This window comes from Cricetulus griseus (genome assembly GCF_003668045.3).
Source record: "Cricetulus griseus strain 17A/GY chromosome 1 unlocalized genomic scaffold, alternate assembly CriGri-PICRH-1.0 chr1_0, whole genome shotgun sequence".
Classification (NCBI taxonomy): Eukaryota; Metazoa; Chordata; class Mammalia; order Rodentia; family Cricetidae; genus Cricetulus; species Cricetulus griseus.
This window is the reverse complement of record NW_023276806.1, coordinates 60,748,966-60,770,992: the sequence shown is the minus strand read 5'-3', so window position 1 is coordinate 60,770,992 and position 22,027 is coordinate 60,748,966. Positions and strand designations below refer to the sequence as shown.

The window sequence follows — 22,027 nt, the reverse complement described above, 5'->3', positions numbered from 1 at the left end:
GATGACAGCACGAAGACTCAAGGTGAACAGACTCAGACGACAGACACAATGGACGGACGGACGGACAATCACAAGCAGACGGATGCAGATGTGCTCATGGGGAAGAACATGGATGGATGGATGGCTGTAGAGTCAGCAGTCGGAGCTGGGTGGACAGGTGGGCAGGCAGACAGGCTTCTGAGGTGGCTGGGATGCCCACTTACAGCATTCCGCAGGCAGGTGTGGTTGTGGCTCTGGCGGCAGCAGCGCTGGAACGCCATCTCCAGCCGGGTCAGAGCCTGCAGCTGCCTCTGGATGGGGTCAGTAGCTGGGAGGTTTCGTGGCACAGAGCGGAAGCGTCTCAGGAGACAGATGTTTTTGACATTGTCCAGAGTGGGCAACCCCGGGGGGAAAGGCAGTTGGGGCCCCGAGGACATGCCAGTCTGGTGGGTGGGGCAGGGCTGGCGCAGGTAGTGTGGTTGAGGAGCCTCCTCCTGGAAGCAAGAGAATCGCTCCTCCCCCCGCTGTTTGCAGCACCGGTGGGGTCGGGTCTTGACAGAGAACTCGGCCTCACAGAATCTGGTCATTGTGTCCTCCCACTAGAGTGAGAGGGGCAGGTCAGCCCAGCAATCCATCGTCCATATTCTTGCCTTCCTCCCAGGTTCCAGGAATGGGACCCCAGTCAGATAAAGAAAGCAGCATGGCTGTCCCGTGCTCTCCGGACATACCGGGGAGGCCTTTGAGGTAGAGCCAGTGAAAAAGACCCGAGGCTCCTCTGCAGCCAGGGTGAAGTGTCTAGCCCTTAAGCACGCACGCAGGCAGTTACACATGCATGCACACACACACACACACACACTGTCTGGAGGCTGAGACAACCCCCGGCACCGGCAGTCAAACTCTTACCACAAGCTTTGCACAATCTAGGCGGTTAGTGTGGCTGCGGCAGCGACAGCAGCGGGAATATCCAGTCTCCAGCAAATTGAGGGCCTCTCCTTGGCGACTAAGGTGGGAGTAGCCAGTCTGTGGCAGGTTCCAGGGACCATACACCACGTGTTGACGCTCAGAAAGGCAGATTTGGTTCAGATTGTCTGGAGAAGGCCGTCCAGGAGGGAAGCCATCCAGCCGGTAGCCCCAGCCACCTCTCCGACCCTGTTGGCAGTGCTGGGCTGGATTCCAAGATCGAGGTCCTGGAGAACCCTGGACCACGGAAGGGGCTGGCTTCTCTAGAACAGGGAAAACAGTGGGGAGGGGTACGCTAAGGTTGGATGAGCTGGAAGAATTGGAAGACCTTGGGTTGAAGAGAAAGGGTCGGGAGCATGTGTGGGAAACAAGAAGCTAATCTGGGCTCCTTACCGTCAGTCACTGAAAGGGGAAGGTAACTACACCACGAACCTGGAGTGCTCAGGCTGCATTAGCTCCTTCCTGAGGCTCAGGGGCTGCTTCTCTCTCCAGGGGTCTGAGCCTGAGGGCTAATGCGCAGGGAGGGACAGACAAGTGCTATCACTCACCCTCTTTCTGCCCGGTATGGATGAACTCTTCCTGCTGTTGGGCATATGGGTCTACTTGGGTAGAAGGAGATGTGTGTAAGCAAAAGGTGTGTTGGGATGGGCACCTCCTAGTTCCCATGCATGAAGAAGCTCGGTAGAGGAGCAAGTAGAAAACAAATGCTATTTTATATCATTTAATCCTATACCTATGGAATAGGCATTACTTCCTACCTTCCTTCCCTTCTCTTTTTAAAGAAAGGCTTCATGTACCCACAGGCTAGCCTTGAACTCTGTATGAAGTGGAGGATAACCTTTCAACATCTGATGTTCGTGCCTCCTCCCAAGAGCTGGGATTACAGGCCACTGCTGCCACAACCATTTGTTGTGGTGCTGGGGAACAAACCCAGGGCTACGTTGTTGCCAGATAAGGCTCAGAGCTCCCCACCCCGCCGCCAGACAAGCTCAGAGCTCCCCACCCCGCCGGGCCTCCAAGGCCCTCCCTCGCTCTGGAGCAAAGCGGGTCACTTACTTTCCTTCTGTTCAATCGAGACTTGGGGAGGGGGCTGTTTTTCCTGCAGGGGGATGGCTTCTTGAGGGGTAGGAGGACCCACTGCAAGACGGGTGAAGGCACAAGGGAATGGAGATCAGACAGGTGCCAGCAAGAAGAGCACGGTGGGATGGGCAAAGGGCTAGGACAGCACCCACCTTCACTTTTTACAGACTTGGGGGAAGCCGGCCACTCTTCTTCCTGGACAAAGGGCACTTCCGGAGACGCAGGGGGCTCCACTACAGAATGGGCAGTGTGAGCAGTCTACCCCTTCTAGCCAGACAGCAGTGGGGTGGGGGGGCCCTTCTTCCCCACCTGAAGAGTAGGAAGTATGCCGCTCAGGGCAACTGAGGGCTTGTGGTGGCCTTACCTTCCCTTTGTCCCTCAAAGAGAGAGTCATGAAGAGAAGTTTCAAAGTGGTCATCCACTCGGAGTCCCCGTGTTTGTGGTGGGGAAGGGGGTGCTGCATAGCCCACTAGAGACAAGAGGGCAGACAGTCAGAGCCTGTAACTCCTCCTAGACCCCCCCTCCCCCGCCACGCTTGTTCCCTCCACACTACAGCTTCTGTTGTCATTGGACCTGGTTAGTTCTTGGGCAGGAGGCTCTCACCTTCATGAAGGTGCAGGAAGAGGTTCTCTGGCTTCATCTCTCTCTGCTCTGAAGGCTTGGAGGCTGGAGGAAGAAAGAACAAGTCATAGGCAGTTTTGAGAGGTCCTCTCTTGGTCCTAAGCAGGATGGCGGGGCCATGGGGGCCGAGAATGTAAAAAGCCCACTGTGTGGGAGCTACTGTGTGACCTGTTCCCTTTACTCCCATGCCAACCTTGATGTGAGTGCCTGGGCTCTGAGAAAATCTGAGTTTGTTTCTAAAGGGAATGTGGCGTGTGGCTGGGAAGGGAGGTAAATGTCTTCCCTCACTATCTCCTTTGGTTGGGGCTTGTGGCTGTCCCCCCATAGCCACTGCCCTGATGCTCCTCTAGCTTTCAGGGGACCCACCTCTCCCCAAACCTCCTCCTGCAGGCCTTTCAAAAAGGGACTTCGAGTAGAAAGCCCAGCTAAGTGTTCCTGAGTGTGTGCTGATCAGAGGACCACTGTGGAAGTCAATTCTCTCCTTCCTATGTGGGTTACTGGCATTGAATTCAGGTCACCAGGCTTGGCAAGTGCCTTTACATACTAAGCCATCTCACTGGCCCTCCTTTAGCCATCTGACTTCCTATCTAGAGTGGGCATTCCATTTTGTTCATGCTCCAAAGCAGTGTGTATATGCTTGGTAGAGGGTGAATGTGGATATCCCTAACTCGACTTCTAACTAGTGAGTCAAGACTCCCTGGGTCAGTAGACTGGTTTTGAGCAGCCTGAGGGCCTCTCTTTCTTCCTCACCTGCCTCACAACTCCCTCCTCAGACATCTCCAGGCCCCTTAGCCTGTAAATTCACCTGTCCTGTGTTGTCTATTTGGCTCCAGTTTTTGTATTTCTTAGCAACTATCTCCAGCCATCCCTCTTCTGCCCTAGCCCCACTGTGAGCATGTCCATAAAAAGGCTCAGAAGCCAACTGGTGATGAGCTATTTGGAGCCAGGCTCCTAAGCAACTGCTACCCCACCCTGACTCACCTCCTGCAGAGGCAACAGAAGCAAGGGCCAAAGAGGCCAAGATCAAGGCTGCTCTGGATATGGTCCCCATCCTGGGGCAAGAACTGGTCACTGGTCACCCAGAAGCTTGTCACAGGTAGATCTGGACTTGAAGGTTTGGGCCAGTTGCTGCAAGCCTGCTCCTCTCAATGCTGCTACTGCTGTTGTGAACTTCAAGGCCTGCTGTCGCCCTTTATATGCTATCTCCCGCCCTCCTGTTTCCTGCCATGACTCAGTACCAGCTGCTCCTCCTCTCACAGCCACTCCCCTCAAACTCATCCTGGAGCCTCCTTGGAAGACTGGGAGTAATGGAGGTGATGGGAGGGAGCATTCACGGGACCCCAAAGCAGATGCAGAGAATCATGGAGCAAGCTGACATGTGGATCCTTAGTCTGTGCCTCAGCGCTACATGTGTACACTGTCCTCTGCAGAGAAGGGTCTGACAGACTCCTCAGCGGGAGTGGGTTTACTCTCGGGTGGGGAATGGCTGCCTCAGGCAGTTCCTCACTATCTCCTTTTCCTCAGCCTTGGGGCAAGAGGAAGACAACACAGGAGCCCCCTTCCCATTTGGAGTCAGATGAAGACACAGGCTTGGCTTCAAGTTTATTTTTTATTCTCCTCCTATGTAAACAGTACAGCATTCCTTCCAGTGCACAGCCCCTCAAACCAAGTGCATTTTCAGGAAAGCTATCTGAGGAGTCTGGGACATTCTGGGCTGCCAGTTGGGCTAGGAACTCCTATGGTAAGGGATAGGCAGCTCTCATGAGTCTATGCCTCACCAGTGAACAAACTCAGAACATTTCTTCGGCATTGGGGACCCTGGCGTTCTGTAACTCCAGCAGCCTCTGCACAGACTCGGCCAAGCCTCGCTCCCCGAGCTGCCGGTTCTCTCGAGTCCGTATGTTCACAGTTCTCTTACTCTGCTCTCTCTGGCCAACCACTGCAGGAAGAGGAAAGAACTGTAAACCAGGAGGAATTCACCCCATGGAGGATTTCCTTTTGCTTTCCAGAAACTTCAGAGTCCTGGTCTTTAGAAAGGGTGGGAGTAGAACCTAGACATGGCTTAGAGAAGTCTACGTTTAGTTGTGCTTGCTCTGCTGCTGTCTGTCCATCGTGAGGAGGTAAGGGAATGATCTAGACCCCGCTCCCCTTACCATTACGGGTCAGGAGACCAGGGCTGGAGAGTCAAAGACAAACAGATGCAGAGCCACACACAAAGAAAAATGTGTGTGTGACCTGGGGAGGGGTACAATACAGGAAGGGGAAAACGGGGTGTGGGGGGAAGGGGTCAGGGAGGGGCTGTGGCAGCTTGCTCTTAGTGTGGGCAAGACAACTGGCATCTGTGATTCCCAGTCAGGCGGTCTGGCCGGGGAGCTTCTGCTTCTTGCCTTCAGATACCCAACAGCCAGGAGCCACTTCCTTCCTCAAGGCCTTTCTTGTCCCCTGGAGCTGCCTCCACCCACACAACAATAAACAAGGCTAATTCATTAATGCCTTGAATGGTTTTTGGTGCTGGGATCAAGCCCATGCTTCAGTACAGAGCTACAAGCCCGGCACTTGGTTTACTGATAATCTTCCTACATATAGTGCGGACCAGCTTCAAACTTTTGATCCTCCTGCATGCACCTCCAAAATCCTGGGATTAGAGGTGTGCCTACCACGCCTGGCTTCAATTAATGTCTTCCTACCCCTCTGCTGTCCCTTTCTCTCTGAGGTTTGCTTGGTTAATTAACTTAACAGAAACATCCTACGGGAGGGTTAATGAGAAGAAAACTGTTGTGAGGGATGGAGGAGGTTGTGGGAAGGAGCAATGGAAGGGAGGCAGGTTAGTCAGGCTCCTACCCAGCGCAGGTAATGAGCCCCAATTAATTCAATGTACACAGAGCCAAACAATAGATTTAATACAGAGAATGCAGAGCCTGGGGCTCTGAGGTCCAAAGCTAACCTTCTCTTACCAAACTGAAAATTGTAGTGGGCAAGCTGGGCCCGGCGGATTCTCCTGCTGAGGGTCAGTCCAGAGTCAGCATCGAGGTCACTGACGAGCCCTGCAGCCTGTAGACATTGTTGTACCTGGAACATAGGTTTTGTGATGGGTAAACTTATTTTTTTCTTTTCTGTTTTTTTTTTTTTTTTTTGGAGACAGGATTTCTCTGTCTATCTCTGGCTGTCCTGGAACTCACTCTGTAGACCAGGCTGGCCTTCGACTCACCTGCCCCCCACTCCCCCCAGTCCTGGGATCAAAGGTGTGTGCCGCCATCACTCGGCTGGTGATGAGTCAACTTCAGTGTAAGTTTGAGCTATGACAGGTGGCCACTATTCTTCTCAGTCACTTGCCTCGTCTCCCACCTCAGCTCTCTCAGGTGTTTGCCGACTCTCTTCTGAGACACTGAGGCCTCCTTCCCATCCCTGATACACAACAAATTGTGAGCTTCTCACTGAATGAACCTTCAATTATTCTCTGGGCTCTGCTTGCTGTTAGGCAACCACCGTCCCAACCAGCTGTTTAACTAACTCTAGCACTTTCCATATTCTTAATTTCCTTAAAAGACAACTTCATGCAGCTCAGGCTATGGACCCATGGATGAACATGGACTTTTGGATGCTTGTGTTTCTGCCTCCTAAGTGGTAGGATTGCAGCATGCACCTGGATGGTGTGCTGGGGACTGAACTGGCTGCTTTGTGCATAGCAGATAAATATGCTACCATCGGAACTACATCCCTAGACCCAACCTCTAACTTTTGAAAAAGGGTCTCACTATGAAGCCCAGGCTGGACTCAAACTTGTGACCCTTCTGCCTCAGTTTCCAAGCACTGGTGCTGTGTGTGTGCTACTATTCCTGGCCAGCAATTCTCTTTAGAAAGGAAAACTAAATCAACACAGTTGTGCTCTGTTGGCAATATTAAGCATCTATTAACTGCTTTTCACACATCTGTACAAGGCAGGAATTGGCTTTGTTTCTGAGATACGGAATGTTCAGCACACAGGACAGCTGCCACTCAGGCCCTTCCTACTATCCCGAAGAGCCTCTCCTGCCCAAGGATGGGGGTCAGATGCCCTCCTCTTCCTGTTTTTGCTCTCCCCCTTGTCCTCAACTCACCTGCCTGGCATATTCCTCTTGCTCTGTCCCCACAGGGATGACTACCACCTGGAATGGGGACAGCCACAGGGGCCTGTTGGGAAGATACGGGAGGAAATTATTCACTGACTACAGGGAGATGTGGGAAGGAAATGCACAGGATAAGGCCAGAACCTAAGGCGTGAACTGGGTGGCTGGAGAGAGGACAGAACTCTGGTGTCAGTGACTCACCACTTTCCCCCACAGCTTTCCGCCAGCACTCCCAACATCCTCTCCACAGAACCAAGCACTGCTCGGTGGATAAGGACCGGATGCTCCAGGGCCCCCATCTGCCTTGGAAGGAAAAGGGGAAGGAATGGAATGCTGGAGTGCCACAAACTGAGCATCCTGAATCATCTTTCAGTTATCAGGAAACATCTCTGATGCGGTAGGGTGTGGGGCAGGGGTTGGACCAGTCTGGGGAGTGGGCAAAAGCAGAAAGGGCTGAGGTTCTATACCCCTTGTACTGTAGGTTAAATCTCAGCGGCAGTTGGAAGTCAAGCTGGATTGTTCCACATTGATGGGGCCGACCCAGGGCATCATGGAGGTGCACATCAATCTAGAGGAGAGGGAAGGGAGAGGGAGAGACATCAGACCCAACAGCCTCCAATATCTTCAGCAGCTATCGCCTCTACTACCCATGTCTCAGGCTAGACGGAGAGCTGACCTGATGACCCACACTGCTCCCCTCCTCTCCACCTCCCCAAACTCTTCATCTTAGAGACCTACACCCGATATCCTGCCATCTCCCTCATGGCTGACTTCTGAGTCTATCGCTCAGTCTGATCACTCAATCCTCCACCACTGGATCTGCAGCTCCTTTTTTCTCATCCACAGGCCCCTCCATGCCCCCCATTCTCCGCTCTACTCAGCTGTGACCTCTTCTAGTTCCCTTCCTTTCCCTTGCTGTTTTGCTGTCAGATCAATGTGGCAAATTCTACCCACTAAGTCTTCTATTCTCCTACCTCCTTAGCCTTACAGAAGAACTGCTCAGTGCCACCCAACATGTCACAGGCCAAAGCAGAGACTGATGCCACTACGGAAATCGGTTTCAAGATTCAGCTGGTCTTCTACAATCCCTTGGCTGCCCTCATCAGCATTTTGCCTATTCTCCTTAGGGATTTTCACATTCTTTCCTCTCTTGGCCATAGTTTTTCCTTTTTCTTTTTTTTTTTTTTGAGACAGGGTTTTTCTGTGTAGCTTTGGAGGTTGTCCTGGAACTCACTTTGCAGACCAGGCTGGCCTCAAATTCACAGAGCTCCATCTGCCTCTCCCTCCCAGCTGCTGAGATTAAAGGCGTGCACCACCACTATCAGGTTTCTTTTATCTGTGTATGCCTGTGTACACACGTGTGTGCACGGGGCTATAGAAGCTTACCCTGGGTCTTCTATTGTTCTCAGTCCTTATTCCTTTGAGGCAGTGTAATGGTCACTGTCAACTTGACCGGCCTAGACTCACCTAGGAGATGGGCCTCTGAGCATGCTTGTGGGGGACTATGTTGCTTAGGTTAACTGTGTGTGGGACCATTCCCTGTGAGGGGGTCCTGGATTGTATAAAATGGAGAACCTGAGTTCAGCACTGGGTCCATCCATTGCTCTCTGTTCTTGATTGTGGTGCAGTGAGATCAGCTTCATCAGGACTATACCCCTGAACTGTGAGCCAGGATTCACCCTTCCTCCCTTAAGTAGTTTTTGTCAAGAGTACCTGATCACAGACAGCACAGGATAAGAACCTAAGACAGGGAGGATCTCTTCCTGAACCTGGAGCTCCTCCGCCCCCCCAGTGATCTTCCTATCTCCACGCCCCACAACACTAGGGTGAGATCACAGGCATCTTAAGTGTGTGCTGGGTTCCAAGCTCAGGTCCTCATGGCTGTATAGCAAGCCCTCTAACTCAGAACCATCTTTCCAGCCCCATTTTAATAAAACACTATCTTAGATTTAACAAAATTCAAAGTTTATCACTGACTGCTAACTTTATAGCCTGGGTGCATTGTTGAACTTTTTAAATTTCTTAACAAAAAGAAGTGTCAAGCCCTCACTTAAATGCCTCTGACTTAAAATTGAAAATAAGTTTTTTTCTTGGGGTGGGAGGGAGAACTGTGGTTGGAATGTAAAATGAAATTAAAAAATTTGTTTTAAAAAAGTTATTATGTTCATCCAGGCATGTTGGTGCACACCTTTAAAAAGAGCACTAAGAAGGCAGGTGGATCTCTGAGTTCAAGGCCTGTTTGGTCTTCAGAGATAGTTCCAGGACAGCCAAGGCTACACAAAGAAACTCTGCCTCCAAAAAACAAACAAAAAAACCAACATCAGGGGCTGGAGAGATAGCTCAGGGGTTAAGAGCACTGACTGTTTTTCCAGAGGTCCTGAGTTCAATTCCCAGCAACCACATGGTGGCTCACAACCATCTGTAATGAGATCTGGTGCCCCCTTCTGGCCTGCACTGTATACATGATAAATAAATAAATGTTTAAAAAACAAACAAACAAACAAAAAAACAACAACAACAAAAAAAGATTTATTATCTTTATTTGTGTGCATGTACAGTGAATGCCATTTGTGTTTGTGTGACCATGGAGGCTGGGAGAGGGTGCCAGATCTCTTGGCACTGTAGTTTGGCAGTTATGAGCTGCCTGATAGGGGTACTGAGCAGCAAACCTAAGTCCTCTGCAGGACCAGCAGCTGCTCTTAGCCACTGAGCCATCTCCAGGCCCAACTCTGTTTTGTGTTGTTGTTTTGTGTTTTTTTTTTTTTTTTTTGAGACAGGGTCTCACTGAGTAGCCCCGAATCCACAGAGATCTGCTTCATCCGCCTCTCAAGATTAAAGTGCTAGGATTAAGGCATGCATTGCACCACCAGATCAGGCCCCAACTCTTCTGAATTTTTAATTTTTTTGATTTTCAAGACAGGGTTTCTCTGGGTAATAGTCCTGGCCGTCCTGGAACTAGCTCTTATAGACCAGGCTTTGAACACACTGAGATCCCCCTGCCTCGGCCTCCCAAGTGCTGGAATTAAAGGTGTGAGCCACCACCATCCAGCCTCCAACTCTGACTTTTTAAGAGCCAAATTCTTTTTCCCCTAGTATTTTGAGACACGGTTTTGTTATATGACTCAGGCTGGCTTGGAACTCAAGATCCTCCTGTCTTAGTCTCCTGAGTGTGGGGTTATAGGAATGTACCAAGATTATTCAGTATTTTTTTTTTACACTTATTTACTGTATGTGTATGCGTATGGGATGAAAATGCAGAAGGCAGAGGACAACCTTTGGAAATTGGTCCTTGCCTTCCACCATGCAGGTTCCAGAGGTTGTTTTTGAGACAAAGTCTCACTATGTAGCCCTCACTAGCCTAAACTCAATATATAGACCTGGCTAGCCTTGAACTCACAGATGTCTACCCTCCTCTGCTAGTGGGATTAAAGGTATGGGCCACTATGCCTAGCTATAGATACATCTTTTTTTATTTTATTATATTTATTTATTTTTTTTATTATTTTGGTTTTTGTAGACATGGCTGTCCTAGAACTCACTCTGTAGACCAGGCTAGACTTGAACTTACAAAGATCCACCTGACTCTGCCTCTTGAGTGCTGAGATTAAAGGTGTGTGCCACCACTACCACCGAACTTAGATAAACATTAAAAATTTTTTTTAAAATAATTTATTTAACTTTATGTGCTTTGGTATGAAGGTATCAGATCCCCAGGAACTGGAGTTACAGACAGTTGTGAGCTGCCATGTGGGTGCTGGGAATTGAACCTGGGTCCTCTGGAAGAGCAGCCAGTGTCTTACCCACTGAGCCATCTCTCTAGCCCCTTAAAAATTTTTATTTTTATTTATGTGAATCCATATTTTACCTGCATGTATGCATGTGCACACATGTATGACTAGTGCCTGCAGAGGTCAGAAGAGGGCATTCACTTCCCTAGAACTGGAGTTATAATGTACGATTGTGAGCCAACATATGGGTGTTTGGAACTGAACTCAGATCTTCTGCAAAAGCAGCAAGTGCTTTTAACTGCTAAGCAATCTCTCCAATTCCCATAAATAATTAAATCTTTAAAAAGAACAACACAGGGCTGGAGAGATGGCTCAGAGGTTAAGAGCACCGACTGCTCTTCCAGAGGTCCTGAGTTCAAATCCCAGCAACCACATGGTGGCTCACAACCATCTGTAATGAGATCTGGTGTCCTCTTCTGGCATGCAGATATACATGGAAGCAGAATGTTGTATAAATAATAAATAAATCTTTAAAAAAAAAAGTAAAATAAAAAGAACAACACAAACAAACAAAACTATAAAAACAAAACTGAACAAACCTAATACCCAAGCTGGGTGTGGTGGAGCTCACATGGAATCCTGGCACTATGAAGGCAGAGGCAGGATGTTGAGTTGGAGGGCAGTCTAGCTACACAAAAAGTTCCAAACAGGCCAGGCAGTGATGTCATACACCTTTAATCCCAGCATTTGGGGAGCAGAGGCAGGTGAATCTCTGAGTTCGAGGGCAGCCAGGTCTACAGAGTGAATTCTAGGACGGCCAGGGCTACACAGAGAAGCCCTGTCTTGAAAAAACAAAACAAAACAAAAAAAAAAACAACAAAAACAAACAAACAAACAAAATAAGTAAATAAAGTAAGTTCCAAAGCAATCTGTGCTCACATGAGACCACCCAAGAAAACAAAAAAGGTGTCAACACATCTAAACTCACAAGGCAGTCTCACTGCCTTATCTTCTTTCTTGTGGTGCTGGGAATCAAGTCGAGAGCCTATGCAACTTGTCAAATTGTTCTATCACTGAACCTTATTCCTACTGACCTGGTATTGAGATTAGTCTTTTTTTGCTACCCTCAAATTCCAGGGTTCAAGTGATCCTACCTGAACCTCCCAGGGAACTGCAAGTACAGCTTAGTGTCCACAGCAGACTCCTAACAGCCTTTGTGGTCAATTCAGCAGACACACACAAAGGCCTTTTTGCCCTATACTTTTACATTTCTTCTAACTTGCTATGTGGATTTGTACCCCACCCTCCACCCTCTGACTATACCATTCCCTTCCAGAGAGAGCTCTTCATGAGTAGACTGGAAACCGATTCCTACAGAAGGTCTTTCCTAGACTAAGAGTAATGCTACACCCCTGGCCCTCTCACAGTAGCTGTACAGCACAGGTCCACTAGGCTGACAGGGCCTATTTACCTACCTCAGCCTTCATGAAACTCTAAGCTACACAGGGCAGAAGTGTACCGCTCTGTTTTATATCCTACACAAGTTTTAAAACAGTTCTTTGTAGATACAACTTAAACAAGCAGACTAAGTACAACTCCAGCTTGCCTTAGGTCCATAGAAAGCGCCATCTCCAGGGTTAAGGTCCCAGGGTTCTCCAAACTCCTCCAAGGCTTGTTGTAGGACCTTAGAAAGAACAAGATGAGAAGAGCATGCAGGAACTAATGAGCAAGATATCCTGCTGGTCCATGAAAATTAACACCCATACCTTGTGCCTTTATCTGAAGATCTTGGCTACCATATCCCTCCCTCTCTACTGTAGACCAGTTTATCTGCTTTGCTTCCCTTTCTCCTACTCACCTGCTCAGCCTGGTCCCACAGGTGAGGCTCCCCTAGGAAACCAGATGGCCGGGTAGATAAAGCCAAGTGGAAGGAAAAACCAAGAACAGCATAAACAGATCGGAGAAAATCAAGGCAGCCTCGGATCTCTGCTTCCAGCTAGAGACAGGAAGTCAGGATGTCAGTTGTATGCCAACTAGAAATCTGAGGTGATGGGTAGTTTTGGAAAAAATGGAGACAGGTGGAAAAGTGGGACATGAACAGACGGACCGACCCCCACACATGACATGACAAACAAGTCAGGACCAGAGGGACAGCTATACTCCAGTATAAGAAGGCAACTGGAGCCTTAGATGCAGCTTGCTTGTTGCTGGAGATGCAAGCTTGCTAGCATGCACGAAGCCCTGGGTTTGATTCCTAACACCAAATAAACCAAGCATGGTAGCACACACCAGCAATCCCATTACTCAAAGGCAGGAGGACTAGAAGTTCAAGGTCATTGTCAGCTACATAGTACATTTGAGACTACTTAAGACCCTGTGTTAAATTTAAAAAGGCAAAGGAAGTCAGCCCTTTGAAGAACAAGGAAAATCACCTGATTTGGTGCACAGAAGATGTGAGCATCGTCCTGTTGGAAGCGCCATAGGCGTGTTAATCCTCCCAGACTGCCAGAGGCCTCAGCACGATGCAGGACTCCAAAATCAGCCAGCCGCACAGGCAGTTCCCGCCAGGATCTGGGCCGGTGGGCGAACATCAGGCTGAGGTTGGGATGGGAAGGGGTTAGGGCCAAAGGGAAAAAGACCTAAGGCCAACTGTTATTTTTCCTACTAGGCCCATTTTCTTTGAGACAAGGTCTTAGTATGTAGCCTAGCCTGGCCTTAAGCTCATGATCTCTCTGTCTTTGCCTCCCCAGTTCTGAGCTTATCGCTGTGTGCCACCATGCAATACTAGCCATCACCATCTCTTAGCACACTCTCCCACTAAATCTTGCCAATCCTATCATTAGTGTCAGGTCAAAGGTCAAATTTCAGCAGGGTATGACAGCACACGCCTTTAATACTACCAGGCAGAGACAAGTGGATCTCTGAGTTTGAGGCCAGCCTGGTCTACATAGTGAGTCTGGGGCCAACTGAAGCTGCAGTGAGACCCTGTCTAGAAAAAAAAGTTAAACTCTTAGTCACACAAGAGCAGGTATCATGTACTGTGCCCATATTCTGTGATGGGTACAGAGCCTTGATATTACCTAATGAAACAAAGGCCCAAGAAATGGACTAATTTCCCAAAATTCACTTGGGTAAACTTGAGTCCACTGTAGGTAGATTCAAGACCCAAATCAGATGCCTCAATATTCTTTCCAAGGTACTTTCTACTAATTTACATTTTTGTGACCTGTTATCCCAGCCCCAGGAGGAGCCAGGCTTCCAGGATCCCAACTCACCAGTGTGCAGGACAATTCATGGGCTTGAGAGCAAGTGCGTCTTTGGGACACCTGGCAGGGTGGCCACTCTGAGAGATGTCAGGACCATTAGTGCCTGGGGGCTTCAGGGAAAACATGTCTGCCCTATAATGCTCCCAGTGCCCTGACTGTTCCCAGAGTTTTGTAGAAAACAGCGTGGGAGTTTTCACCTCTGAGAAACCACGTTGGGCGTACTCAGCCTGCAAAGGTGGATATAGACACCAAAAGTCACTGTAACTGGAAGGAGAGGAGACAGAGCTTTGTGATTCTCTTGGGGACTCAGATCATGCTGACCACAGCCACAAACTATTAAATGCCATTTCAACTGTCTAAGCTGCTTCACTGTAGACCACACAACAGCAATACTTTGTTAAAAGTCACCAGGATTATGAAACGTTTCTGTTCTTTTCCTCTGACACAGAATCTTGCTGTGACCCAGGCTGTCCTCAAACTCATGATCCTTCTGCTTTACTCTTTTATGCTGGGACTACAGTCATGTGCCACCATGCTTGAGCCAAATTCAAACACCTTGATTTGCCGTGGGCCCCATTCCTTCCCCCTGCACATGTGCCCTGCTTACCCTGATGAAAGTCACCAGGGCATTATAGACTCTTGTTCCTCGTGGCAGGAAAAAGCAGCTCCCAGGGCTCAGTTCATGGAAGAAGAAGAGCTCCTGTTCCTGGGGAAAGGATATTATGTGTCAATCAAGAAGGGGAGGGCTTTGGAACTAAAGAAGCAAATGACAGAGCTGCCCCCTGTGTTAGCTGAACCTCTGGGCAAATTCACAATCACATTCTTTGCCCAGGTGTTTGGCTATAGCAGGAAGACAGCCCAGGCTACATGAGACTCTGTCTAAAAACACCAAAACTGAAACAAAAATCAAGACAAAAACAACAACAAAAAGTCCACATCCCATTCCTTCATTTTTCACCCTCAGCACCAAGTTTCCCATTCTTCTGTGCTCTGTACCTTCCCGATGCGCCTGTGGTCTCTGAGCTCTGCTTCCTCCCTCTGTGCTTCCCAGTCCCTCAGTAACTCTGTGTTGGGGAAAGAAATGCCCGACACTCTCTGCAGTGTCTCTGGAGCTGCTGAGGACCTCCACAAGGCTGAGGAGTTCTGTGAGGGGGCAGAGGCACGGAAGATGAAGAGCACTGGAGGCACTGGCCTTTCTGTCAGGCCTCTAGGATGCTCTTGGTTCAGAGGTACCCTCACTACCAGTAGGATGGCATCTTCATCCGTTGCATCACCTGGATCCTATCTTTTGTGCATTCTGGTCAGATGCAATATCACACAGCCCACTTTTTCTCTACATTCTCATTGCCCCACCAACACCCTTATGTTTAGTTCTACTTCCTAACTAATGACTGCTTAGGAGAAAAACTAAACTATGGTCAAATGTCAGTCTGTCCACCATTCCCTATTAATATGCCATTCAGCTGCTAGAAAAGTCAACCTTCCACACCCCATCCTACTCCTAGCCATATGAAATTCAAATACCCACCCCTGCTTGCTCTTTAACTATTAATAAGAACCTTTGCTGTTGTTTTTAAGACAGGTCTCGCCAGGCGGGGGATGGCACAAGCCTTTAATACCAGCACTCGGGAGGCAGAGGCAGGCAGATCTCTGTGAGTTCGAGACCAGCCTGGTCTACAAGAACTAGTTCCAGGACAGCCTCCAATGCCAAAGAGAAACCTTGTCTCGGGGAAAAAAAAAGGGGGGGGAGGGGTCTCAAGTAGTGAAAGGTGACCTCAGATGTGAGACATCGCTCAAGGATAACCTTCAACTCCTAATCTTCCTGCCTCCATTTTCCAAGTGCTGTGATCATAGGCATGTACTAGCATGCCTGGCTTGAAAGAACTGACAATTTATAGCCTTTTCTTTAAACACTATCTTCTGTGCCTGCTAGCTGGCTTTGTTTCTATGGCGTGGCTTTACCAGTGGTACAGGAATAGTCAGTCTCGATTTTATATATAGAAACAACAGGTAAGGAGATTTGGCCTCATTAGTGCCAGAATGAGATGCTGCTATGGCTCAATTTTCAGGAGGTTTTTTCCTACACGTCTGCCTGTTTCTTGCTACCTTCCATTCCATCCAGTAACACAATGTCTAGGAAGAGCACTTTCATGGAAGGCATGTCCTTGCCTTGGGTGCTCTCCCTAGTATCTGTCAAACAGGGGCACCTGTCCTCCTGGACATGGTCCTCTCTACACATGCCTTCCTCGTATCGTGATCTTGCTTCATTTCCTTTAATCCAGACCCAGACTGGGGAGTCTAAATTGAATTCTGGACCCTGCCATGAAACTTTAAGATTCCAGAAGGGAGGAAACTGTCTTTCTCCCAGATGCCCTCATTAGCCATGAGGGCAGAGAAGGGGCTTGGAGAGGGTCTCTTCCACTCTGCAGCTCTCTCCTGAGAAACAGGAGTATCTACTACACCCACAGCTCACCGTCAGCAGCTTCAGTGCTCCAATCTGTCCGGTGTGCCGAAGATGGGGTCCCCGGCAAAGATCAACTGACATGCCACACCTGAGACAGAGAGGCTAATTAGTGCTCCCCAGGTTCTCCTGTTTATTTTTCTCCCTTTCAAGGCCTTCAACTGACAGACTGAGGTGTTGAGGAAGAAATGTTTTGCTGATAGAGACAGCAATGACAGATAAAAGCCAATTCCTCTTCCAATGTCTTTTTCTAGAGCAGTACAGATTGTCTGCCATCACCCTCCCTTTACCCCAGCCTCGGCCTCCGTATAGCTTCCCTGTTTTCCTCACTGTTGACAAGGCTCACCCATACACTGTTGCTGTTGGGCCAGTCACTTTCTCCTCGATCACATGAAGCTTAAAGTGGTTATCCTAGACGAAGGCAGAAAGGGAGCATGAAGCTACAAGGACATCCTAGATGTTATTTCTGTTGTGCACTGCCAACTCACCTTGAAGAGCTGGCGAAGCTGATCCCGAGAAACTTCTAGCCTCCGGAATGGTTGTGCAGCAGCTATGATCTCCTGGCAAATCCGCTCTAAAAGGGGCAACTCTGAGCTTCGGACTGTCCTGGAAAAGGGAATTTGTGGACTTGCTTCTTCAGAGACAACCCCTGAGTGATGCACATTAGTTAGGAAATAAAATTCTTCCCTTTGACAAAGAAATGTGCAATTACTAGCAAAGACAAATCTCAGAAAAAACAAATAGGAAATTAAATATAATTTTTGTTTTTCAAGATAGGGTTTCCTCTGTGTAGCCCTGGATGTCCTAGAACTCACTCTGTATACCAGGCTGGTCTTGAACTCATAGAGATTCATCTGCCTGATTGCTGGGATTAAAGGCCTGCACCACCACACCAGTATAAATTTTTTTGTGTGTATGGTAATTGAGGATTGAACCCTATGAACCCTAGCTCATGCTAGGCAAGCACACTATAGGCAAGGCAGGAGGATCATGAGTTCAAGACCAGCCTTGCCTACAAAATGAGAAAGGGAGAGAGGGAGGAAGGAGAGGAAGGGGAGAGGGGGCAAAAAGAGTATGTGTAATAAATTCATGAGGATTTGAAGAGGTAAGTTTCATCAGAGTCAGAAGAGAGCCCTCCTAGGGAAGGGATGCCAACCTCTGGTTAACACTGAGACCTCTTTCCAGCCTCTTTAAACTGAAATTACCCTGAGACCCTGGAAACCACCCCAGAATAAATCTTCTTTGGACTGCTCACCGCTCTTTTCCCAGGAAGAAATCATGGTAAAAGCCAGATTCCGTACTTGGACCTCGGCAGAGAACAGCACCCATTTGTTGCTCAGCTGCTGCACCCAGAACATGGGCACTAGAGTGCCAGAGTACCTGGAGTCACAAGAACAAAGTGAGCTCACCAACTGCTCTCTTGAGTCCCAGCTCTGGCACTTTTTTCAGAGCTGGCTGGGAAGTTGCTGTGCTTGTGATAGGACTGACTGCTCCAAAACGGAGAGCCTGGAGTTCTAAGGATGACTTTTACACAGTAAAATGTTGTCTTCAATGAGGGGTTGGAGAGATGCACCAATGGTTAAGAACACTTGTTCCTGCAGAGGACCAGGTTTGGTTCCCAGCACCCATATCAGGTAGCTCACAACCACCTATAACTCTGATTTCAGGGGATCTGACAATCTCTTCTAGGCTCCACGGGCACCAGGCATATATGTACACACACACACACACACACACACACACACACAGAGGCACTGAGGTGTACACAAAATATAAAATCTTTAAAGAAAGCAGAGAGCCAATGTTGTTTTTTCTTCTGCGTGTTTCCTGAACCAGGGGTACAGAAGCAGGAGGCACTGGCCTTCTTTCCTACTCCCGTAAGCATTAGAGCTTTATCAATCACTACTTATAAAGAATGTGGTTCTAACTGGCTGTGCTGGCACACACACACACACACACACACACACACACACACACACACACACACAGAAGGCTATGATTGGAGGCTGAACTTGGGTACATAGCAAGACGCTGTCTTAAAAACAACAACAATAACCAAACAGCAGTTCCTTAAGTTCTGGTGTTGCTACTGTTGTTATTGTTGTTTGTGTGTGTGTTGCTACAAACCAGGACCTCACCCATTTAGCTATCCTCAGCTTTTGTTTTGCATTTTAGTGACTTTTTTTTTTCCCAGTCAGGAATCTAGTGTGATGGAACTATTCTTGGATTTGTTCACTATTCACATTTAGATGATAAAAAAACAAAACAAAACAAAAAACTGGATTCTAATAAACAAGCTCTGTGATACCTGAGCTGACATGAAATGAACAAAACAGAAGGCCCTAGGTTTTGTTCTCAGTTATGGAAACCTATGAGAACTGAGTGCATGTCATGGGTGACTTACACTGTATGCACTCAAGAGCTGAAGAGGTTGAACAGGCACGTTATCTTATATTTCTCAGCTTACTCTCTCCCTTTCACTAGCACACAAGGTATTTGCTTAATAGAATAATGCTAAGTAAATGCCTTGATCAACACTCCAGCTTCATCAGAATTAATCAGATGGTCAATTCAGTCTGCCATAAGTCTCCCTCTTAGTTTCAAATTGAGAAACTGAAGCAAAAAAAAAAAAAAAATTTAGAATTTCCCATTTAAAGATCATTTAGCACCAGGTGGTGGTGGTGGTGGCTCTCGCCTTTAATCCCAGCACTCGAGAGTAAGAGGCAGGAGATCTCTGTGAGTTCAAGATCAACCTGGTCTACAAATCGAGTTCCAGGACAGCCAGGGCTACACAGAGCAACCCTGTCTTGGGAAAAAAAAAGAAAGAGAGAGAGAGAGAGAGAGAGATCAGTTAGCTAACTAGGTTCTGTACTTGCTATATGTAAGAAACTTACCGATTTGCCTTCAGGGGAATCAAATGTCAGGAATCTGACGTGACAGTCTGTTTCCAAGGGTCGCTCTAGATCATAAAGTTCTCCATTTACTTCAGCAGCTACTGCACTATCAGCCAGTGTTGAACTGTAGTAGTGAGAGGACAGCAGTGATGGGAAAGTGACAGTTACAATCCACAAGGACAAGGGGCTGATTGATACCTAGCAACTGTAAATTTGTCATGTGGAAATAAGTTTCCAGAATAAAACGTTATTATTCCTTTACCCAATGGATAAAGAAGGGCAGAGACTCTGAAACTATAAAGATAAATCTTCAAGGAACTTCCCCACTTTTAAAGATAGGTCTTGGGGACTGGACAGATGGCTCAGTGGTTAAGAGCACTGGCTGCTCTTCCAGAGGACCCAGGTTCAATTCCCAGCACCCATAGGCAGTCCACAACTGTCTGTAACTCCAGTTCCCAGGGATCTGAAACCTTCATATCAATGCACATAAAATAAAGTTAAATAAATTATTTTAAAAATGAAAAAATAAAGATAGGTCTTGCTACATGGCCCAAGCTGGCCATGAATTCTGGACCTCTCGTCTCTACTTTCTGAATGCTAAGATTTCAGGCCTGCACCACCATGCTTGGCAAGAAAGGCTATCCAGGTATAGTGGCCCACCCCTGTAATCCAGCACTTGGGAGGCTTTTCATGAGATCCTCTTGATAAAGGGAGGGTGGAGCATAGTCCTTATGAAACACCATGAGGTTTGACTGGGTCTCGTGGCTCTTCTGTAGCCAGAAAGTAAGAATATTCTTTCTGATTTCCATTACAACTTAGCATGGCCTTGCCCATTCTCTCCTCATTCTCTTTAGGCAGCTGGTAAGATTTACAGCTTTTGACCACCCTGGATGTTTTTCTCTGCCCCCCCCTCCTTTTTTACACCCCCCCATGCCCAAACAGGTTTCTATGCATGGCCTGGGCTGTTGGGCTGTCCTGGAACTAGACCAGGCTGACCTCAAACTCACAGATCCACCTGCCTCTGCTTACCAAGTGCTGGGATTAAAGGATGTGCCACCACTGCCTAGTAGATGATATTTTTCTTTTAAAGTCAAATAAAATTGTCCTTGAACTTGAAAAGAAAAAATATGGGTAGGATAAAACCTAACTTAATCTTTAGAGTTCTTGTTTAGCATGCAAAAAGACGTGGGTTTGATTCCCAGTCTGACATAAACTAGGAATGGTGGTGCACACCTATCATCTCAGAACCCAGGATGTGGAGGCTGAAGGGTCAGGATGTTTGTGAGATGGTAAGGGTGCTTGCTGTCAAGTCTGACGAACTGAGTTCAATCTCTGAAATCCACACAGTGGAGGGAAAGAACTTATTCCTGAAAGTTGTTCTCTGACCTCCACACACACAAGCACTAGGACATTCGGACAGGGACAGGGACACACACACACACACACTAAATGTAAAAAAAAAAAAAAAAAAAAAGACAGGATCTCTCTACACAGCCCAGGTTATCCCAGAACTCACAGTATCCACGGGGCTGGCCTTGTACTGAGAGGTCCACCTGCCTCTACCTCATGAATGCTAGGATTAAAGGTTTGCACCACCACACCCAGCAAACAAAAATTTCTTTTAAAAAATGCTTTCTTGCGGGGTGTGTGTGTGTGGGGGTATAGGTGTGTATTCACCCTTGGGAGTCATTAACCATGTTTTGAGAAACAGGGTCACTCATTGGCAAGCAGGGAAGGCTGGCTGGCCAGACAGTATGGGGATCTGCCCGTCTCTGCCTATCCACCACTATACAATAGCATGTCACCACACCTACCCTTTTTATTTTTAAACTTAAAAGACTACTTCATTTGCCGGGCGTTGGTGGCGCATGCCTTTAATCCCAGCACTTTGGAGGCAGAGGCAGGTGGATCTCTGTGAGTTCGAGACCAGCCTGGTCTACAAGAACTAGTTCCAGGACAGTCTCCAAAGCCACAGAGAAACCCTGTTTCGAAAAACCAAAAAAAAAAAAACAAAAAAACAACAAAAAACTACTACTTCATTTATTTATTGGGGGGCCATGCTACAGTGTATGTGGGGGTCAGAGGACAATTAGCAGGAGTCAGTCTTCCACTTACATGGACTGCAGGGATCGAAGTCAGGTCTCAGGTCCCTATGCTTGTGTGTTATTAAATGACTGAGTTATTCCCCTCTCCCCGAGCAAAAACTACCTTTCTGACAGGAACCAAAGAAAAAGAAACACTTAAACAAGAGAGTGTTTTCTTTTCCTGACCAGGTGCAGAGAAAATAGTGGACAGAAAAAATTATTTTAGGTTGAGGATGGTTTGATACCTGATCTGCTGGGCCAGCTGGTAAGGGGTTGTGTTCCACGCAACAGCGTCTACCTTCTGGCCTTCAGGAAGCGATATCTTAATAGCCCGGGGTTTCTTCTGTGTCATGCTTGCTAACCTTTTCACCTGAGCGGTCCATAGCTCCTCAAAAAGGCCAAGTCGCTCTGCCAACCAATGTGGAGGAGTCGGCACTGACGCCTGAACAGAAAGGCACACGTTAGGAGGTTATGTCGGGCCGTTTTCCCACCACTCCGCCATGAGGGTGCTGGGGGCTGTGGATGTCTAAGTAGTGTTGGTCCTAAGGTGACACTAGGTCTTAGGTTGGGGATTCAAGGGGACCGCACATTTCCGAGTGTGGGGCAGCAGGGTCCGGGGGAGGACAGACAGCCCGCTCCCGGGACTCTGCTGGGCTGGACGGTTGGGAGCTTTGCGTACCTCATGCACTGTGTGCAGCTCGCAGCGGCGGAACCCCGGGAGCGGGAGCCCGAGCCCGCGCCACCTCAGACAGACACCCATTCTGCCTCAAGTCGGTACTTCCATGCTCAGATCACCGCTTCTTCCTCACCAGACTCCTCATTGGCTTCTGAGTCAATACTGTCCCTTC

General features: G+C 48.1%; 2 protein-coding genes and 1 long non-coding RNA gene across 14 annotated transcripts in view; 1 reads left to right on the top strand and 2 right to left on the bottom strand.

The window, feature by feature from the left end:
• Ecm1 (extracellular matrix protein 1) overlaps window positions 1–3,844 on the bottom strand; it is a 6,309-nt gene extending 2,465 nt beyond the window's left edge. Inside the window, exons 1-8 of one of the 3 annotated variants that reach the window (XM_027393659.2) lie at window positions 3,622–3,844; window positions 2,623–2,685; window positions 2,384–2,488; window positions 2,172–2,252; window positions 1,996–2,076; window positions 1,488–1,541; window positions 883–1,202; window positions 204–578 (exon numbers count right to left, since the gene is read on the bottom strand). In XM_027393659.2, the coding sequence (XP_027249460.1) occupies window positions 204–578; window positions 883–1,202; window positions 1,488–1,541; window positions 1,996–2,076; window positions 2,172–2,252; window positions 2,384–2,488; window positions 2,623–2,685; window positions 3,622–3,691 (1,149 nt within the window). In that variant the 5' untranslated portion in view covers window positions 3,692–3,844. The remainder of the gene's footprint in view (window positions 1–203; window positions 579–882; window positions 1,203–1,487; window positions 1,542–1,995; window positions 2,077–2,171; window positions 2,253–2,383; window positions 2,489–2,622; window positions 2,686–3,621) is intronic. The other 2 variants (XM_027393660.2, XM_027393661.2) reach the window with 2 other exon arrangements.
• Window positions 1–8,904, top strand: part of LOC107978995 — a 17,105-nt gene extending 8,201 nt beyond the window's left edge. For 2 of the 4 annotated variants that reach the window (XR_003480744.2, XR_003480745.2), the window contains exons 2-3: window positions 6,963–7,143; window positions 7,228–7,370. This is a non-coding gene — a long non-coding RNA (uncharacterized LOC107978995). Of the gene's footprint in view, window positions 1–5,768; window positions 5,926–6,962; window positions 7,144–7,227; window positions 7,371–7,728 lie in introns of those variants that run through there. The other 2 variants (XR_004771649.1, XR_003480743.2) reach the window with 2 other exon arrangements.
• Tars2 (threonyl-tRNA synthetase 2, mitochondrial) lies at window positions 4,231–22,027 on the bottom strand. 7 transcript variants are annotated; one of them, XM_027393655.2, is made up of 18 exons: window positions 21,859–21,994; window positions 21,425–21,621; window positions 19,096–19,219; window positions 17,457–17,581; window positions 16,690–16,807; window positions 16,548–16,612; window positions 16,214–16,292; window positions 14,737–14,883; window positions 14,348–14,446; window positions 13,750–13,967; window positions 12,907–13,069; window positions 12,333–12,470; window positions 12,081–12,158; window positions 7,214–7,314; window positions 6,948–7,049; window positions 6,738–6,810; window positions 5,595–5,709; window positions 4,231–4,579 (listed from the first exon to the last, which is right to left on the bottom strand). In XM_027393655.2, the coding sequence occupies exons 1-18, from the start codon at window positions 21,937–21,939 to the stop codon at window positions 4,431–4,433; spliced, it is 2,172 nt and encodes a 723-aa protein (XP_027249456.1). In that variant the 5' UTR covers window positions 21,940–21,994; the 3' UTR covers window positions 4,231–4,430. The 7 variants fall into 7 exon arrangements, 4 of the variants coding, with proteins under 4 accessions (XP_027249456.1, XP_035306541.1, XP_027249457.1 ...); XR_003480742.2 differs by lacking the exon at window positions 4,231–4,579 and adding an exon at window positions 5,849–6,045 and having other exon boundaries at window positions 21,859–22,027; XM_035450650.1 differs by lacking the exon at window positions 14,737–14,883 and having other exon boundaries at window positions 21,859–22,027.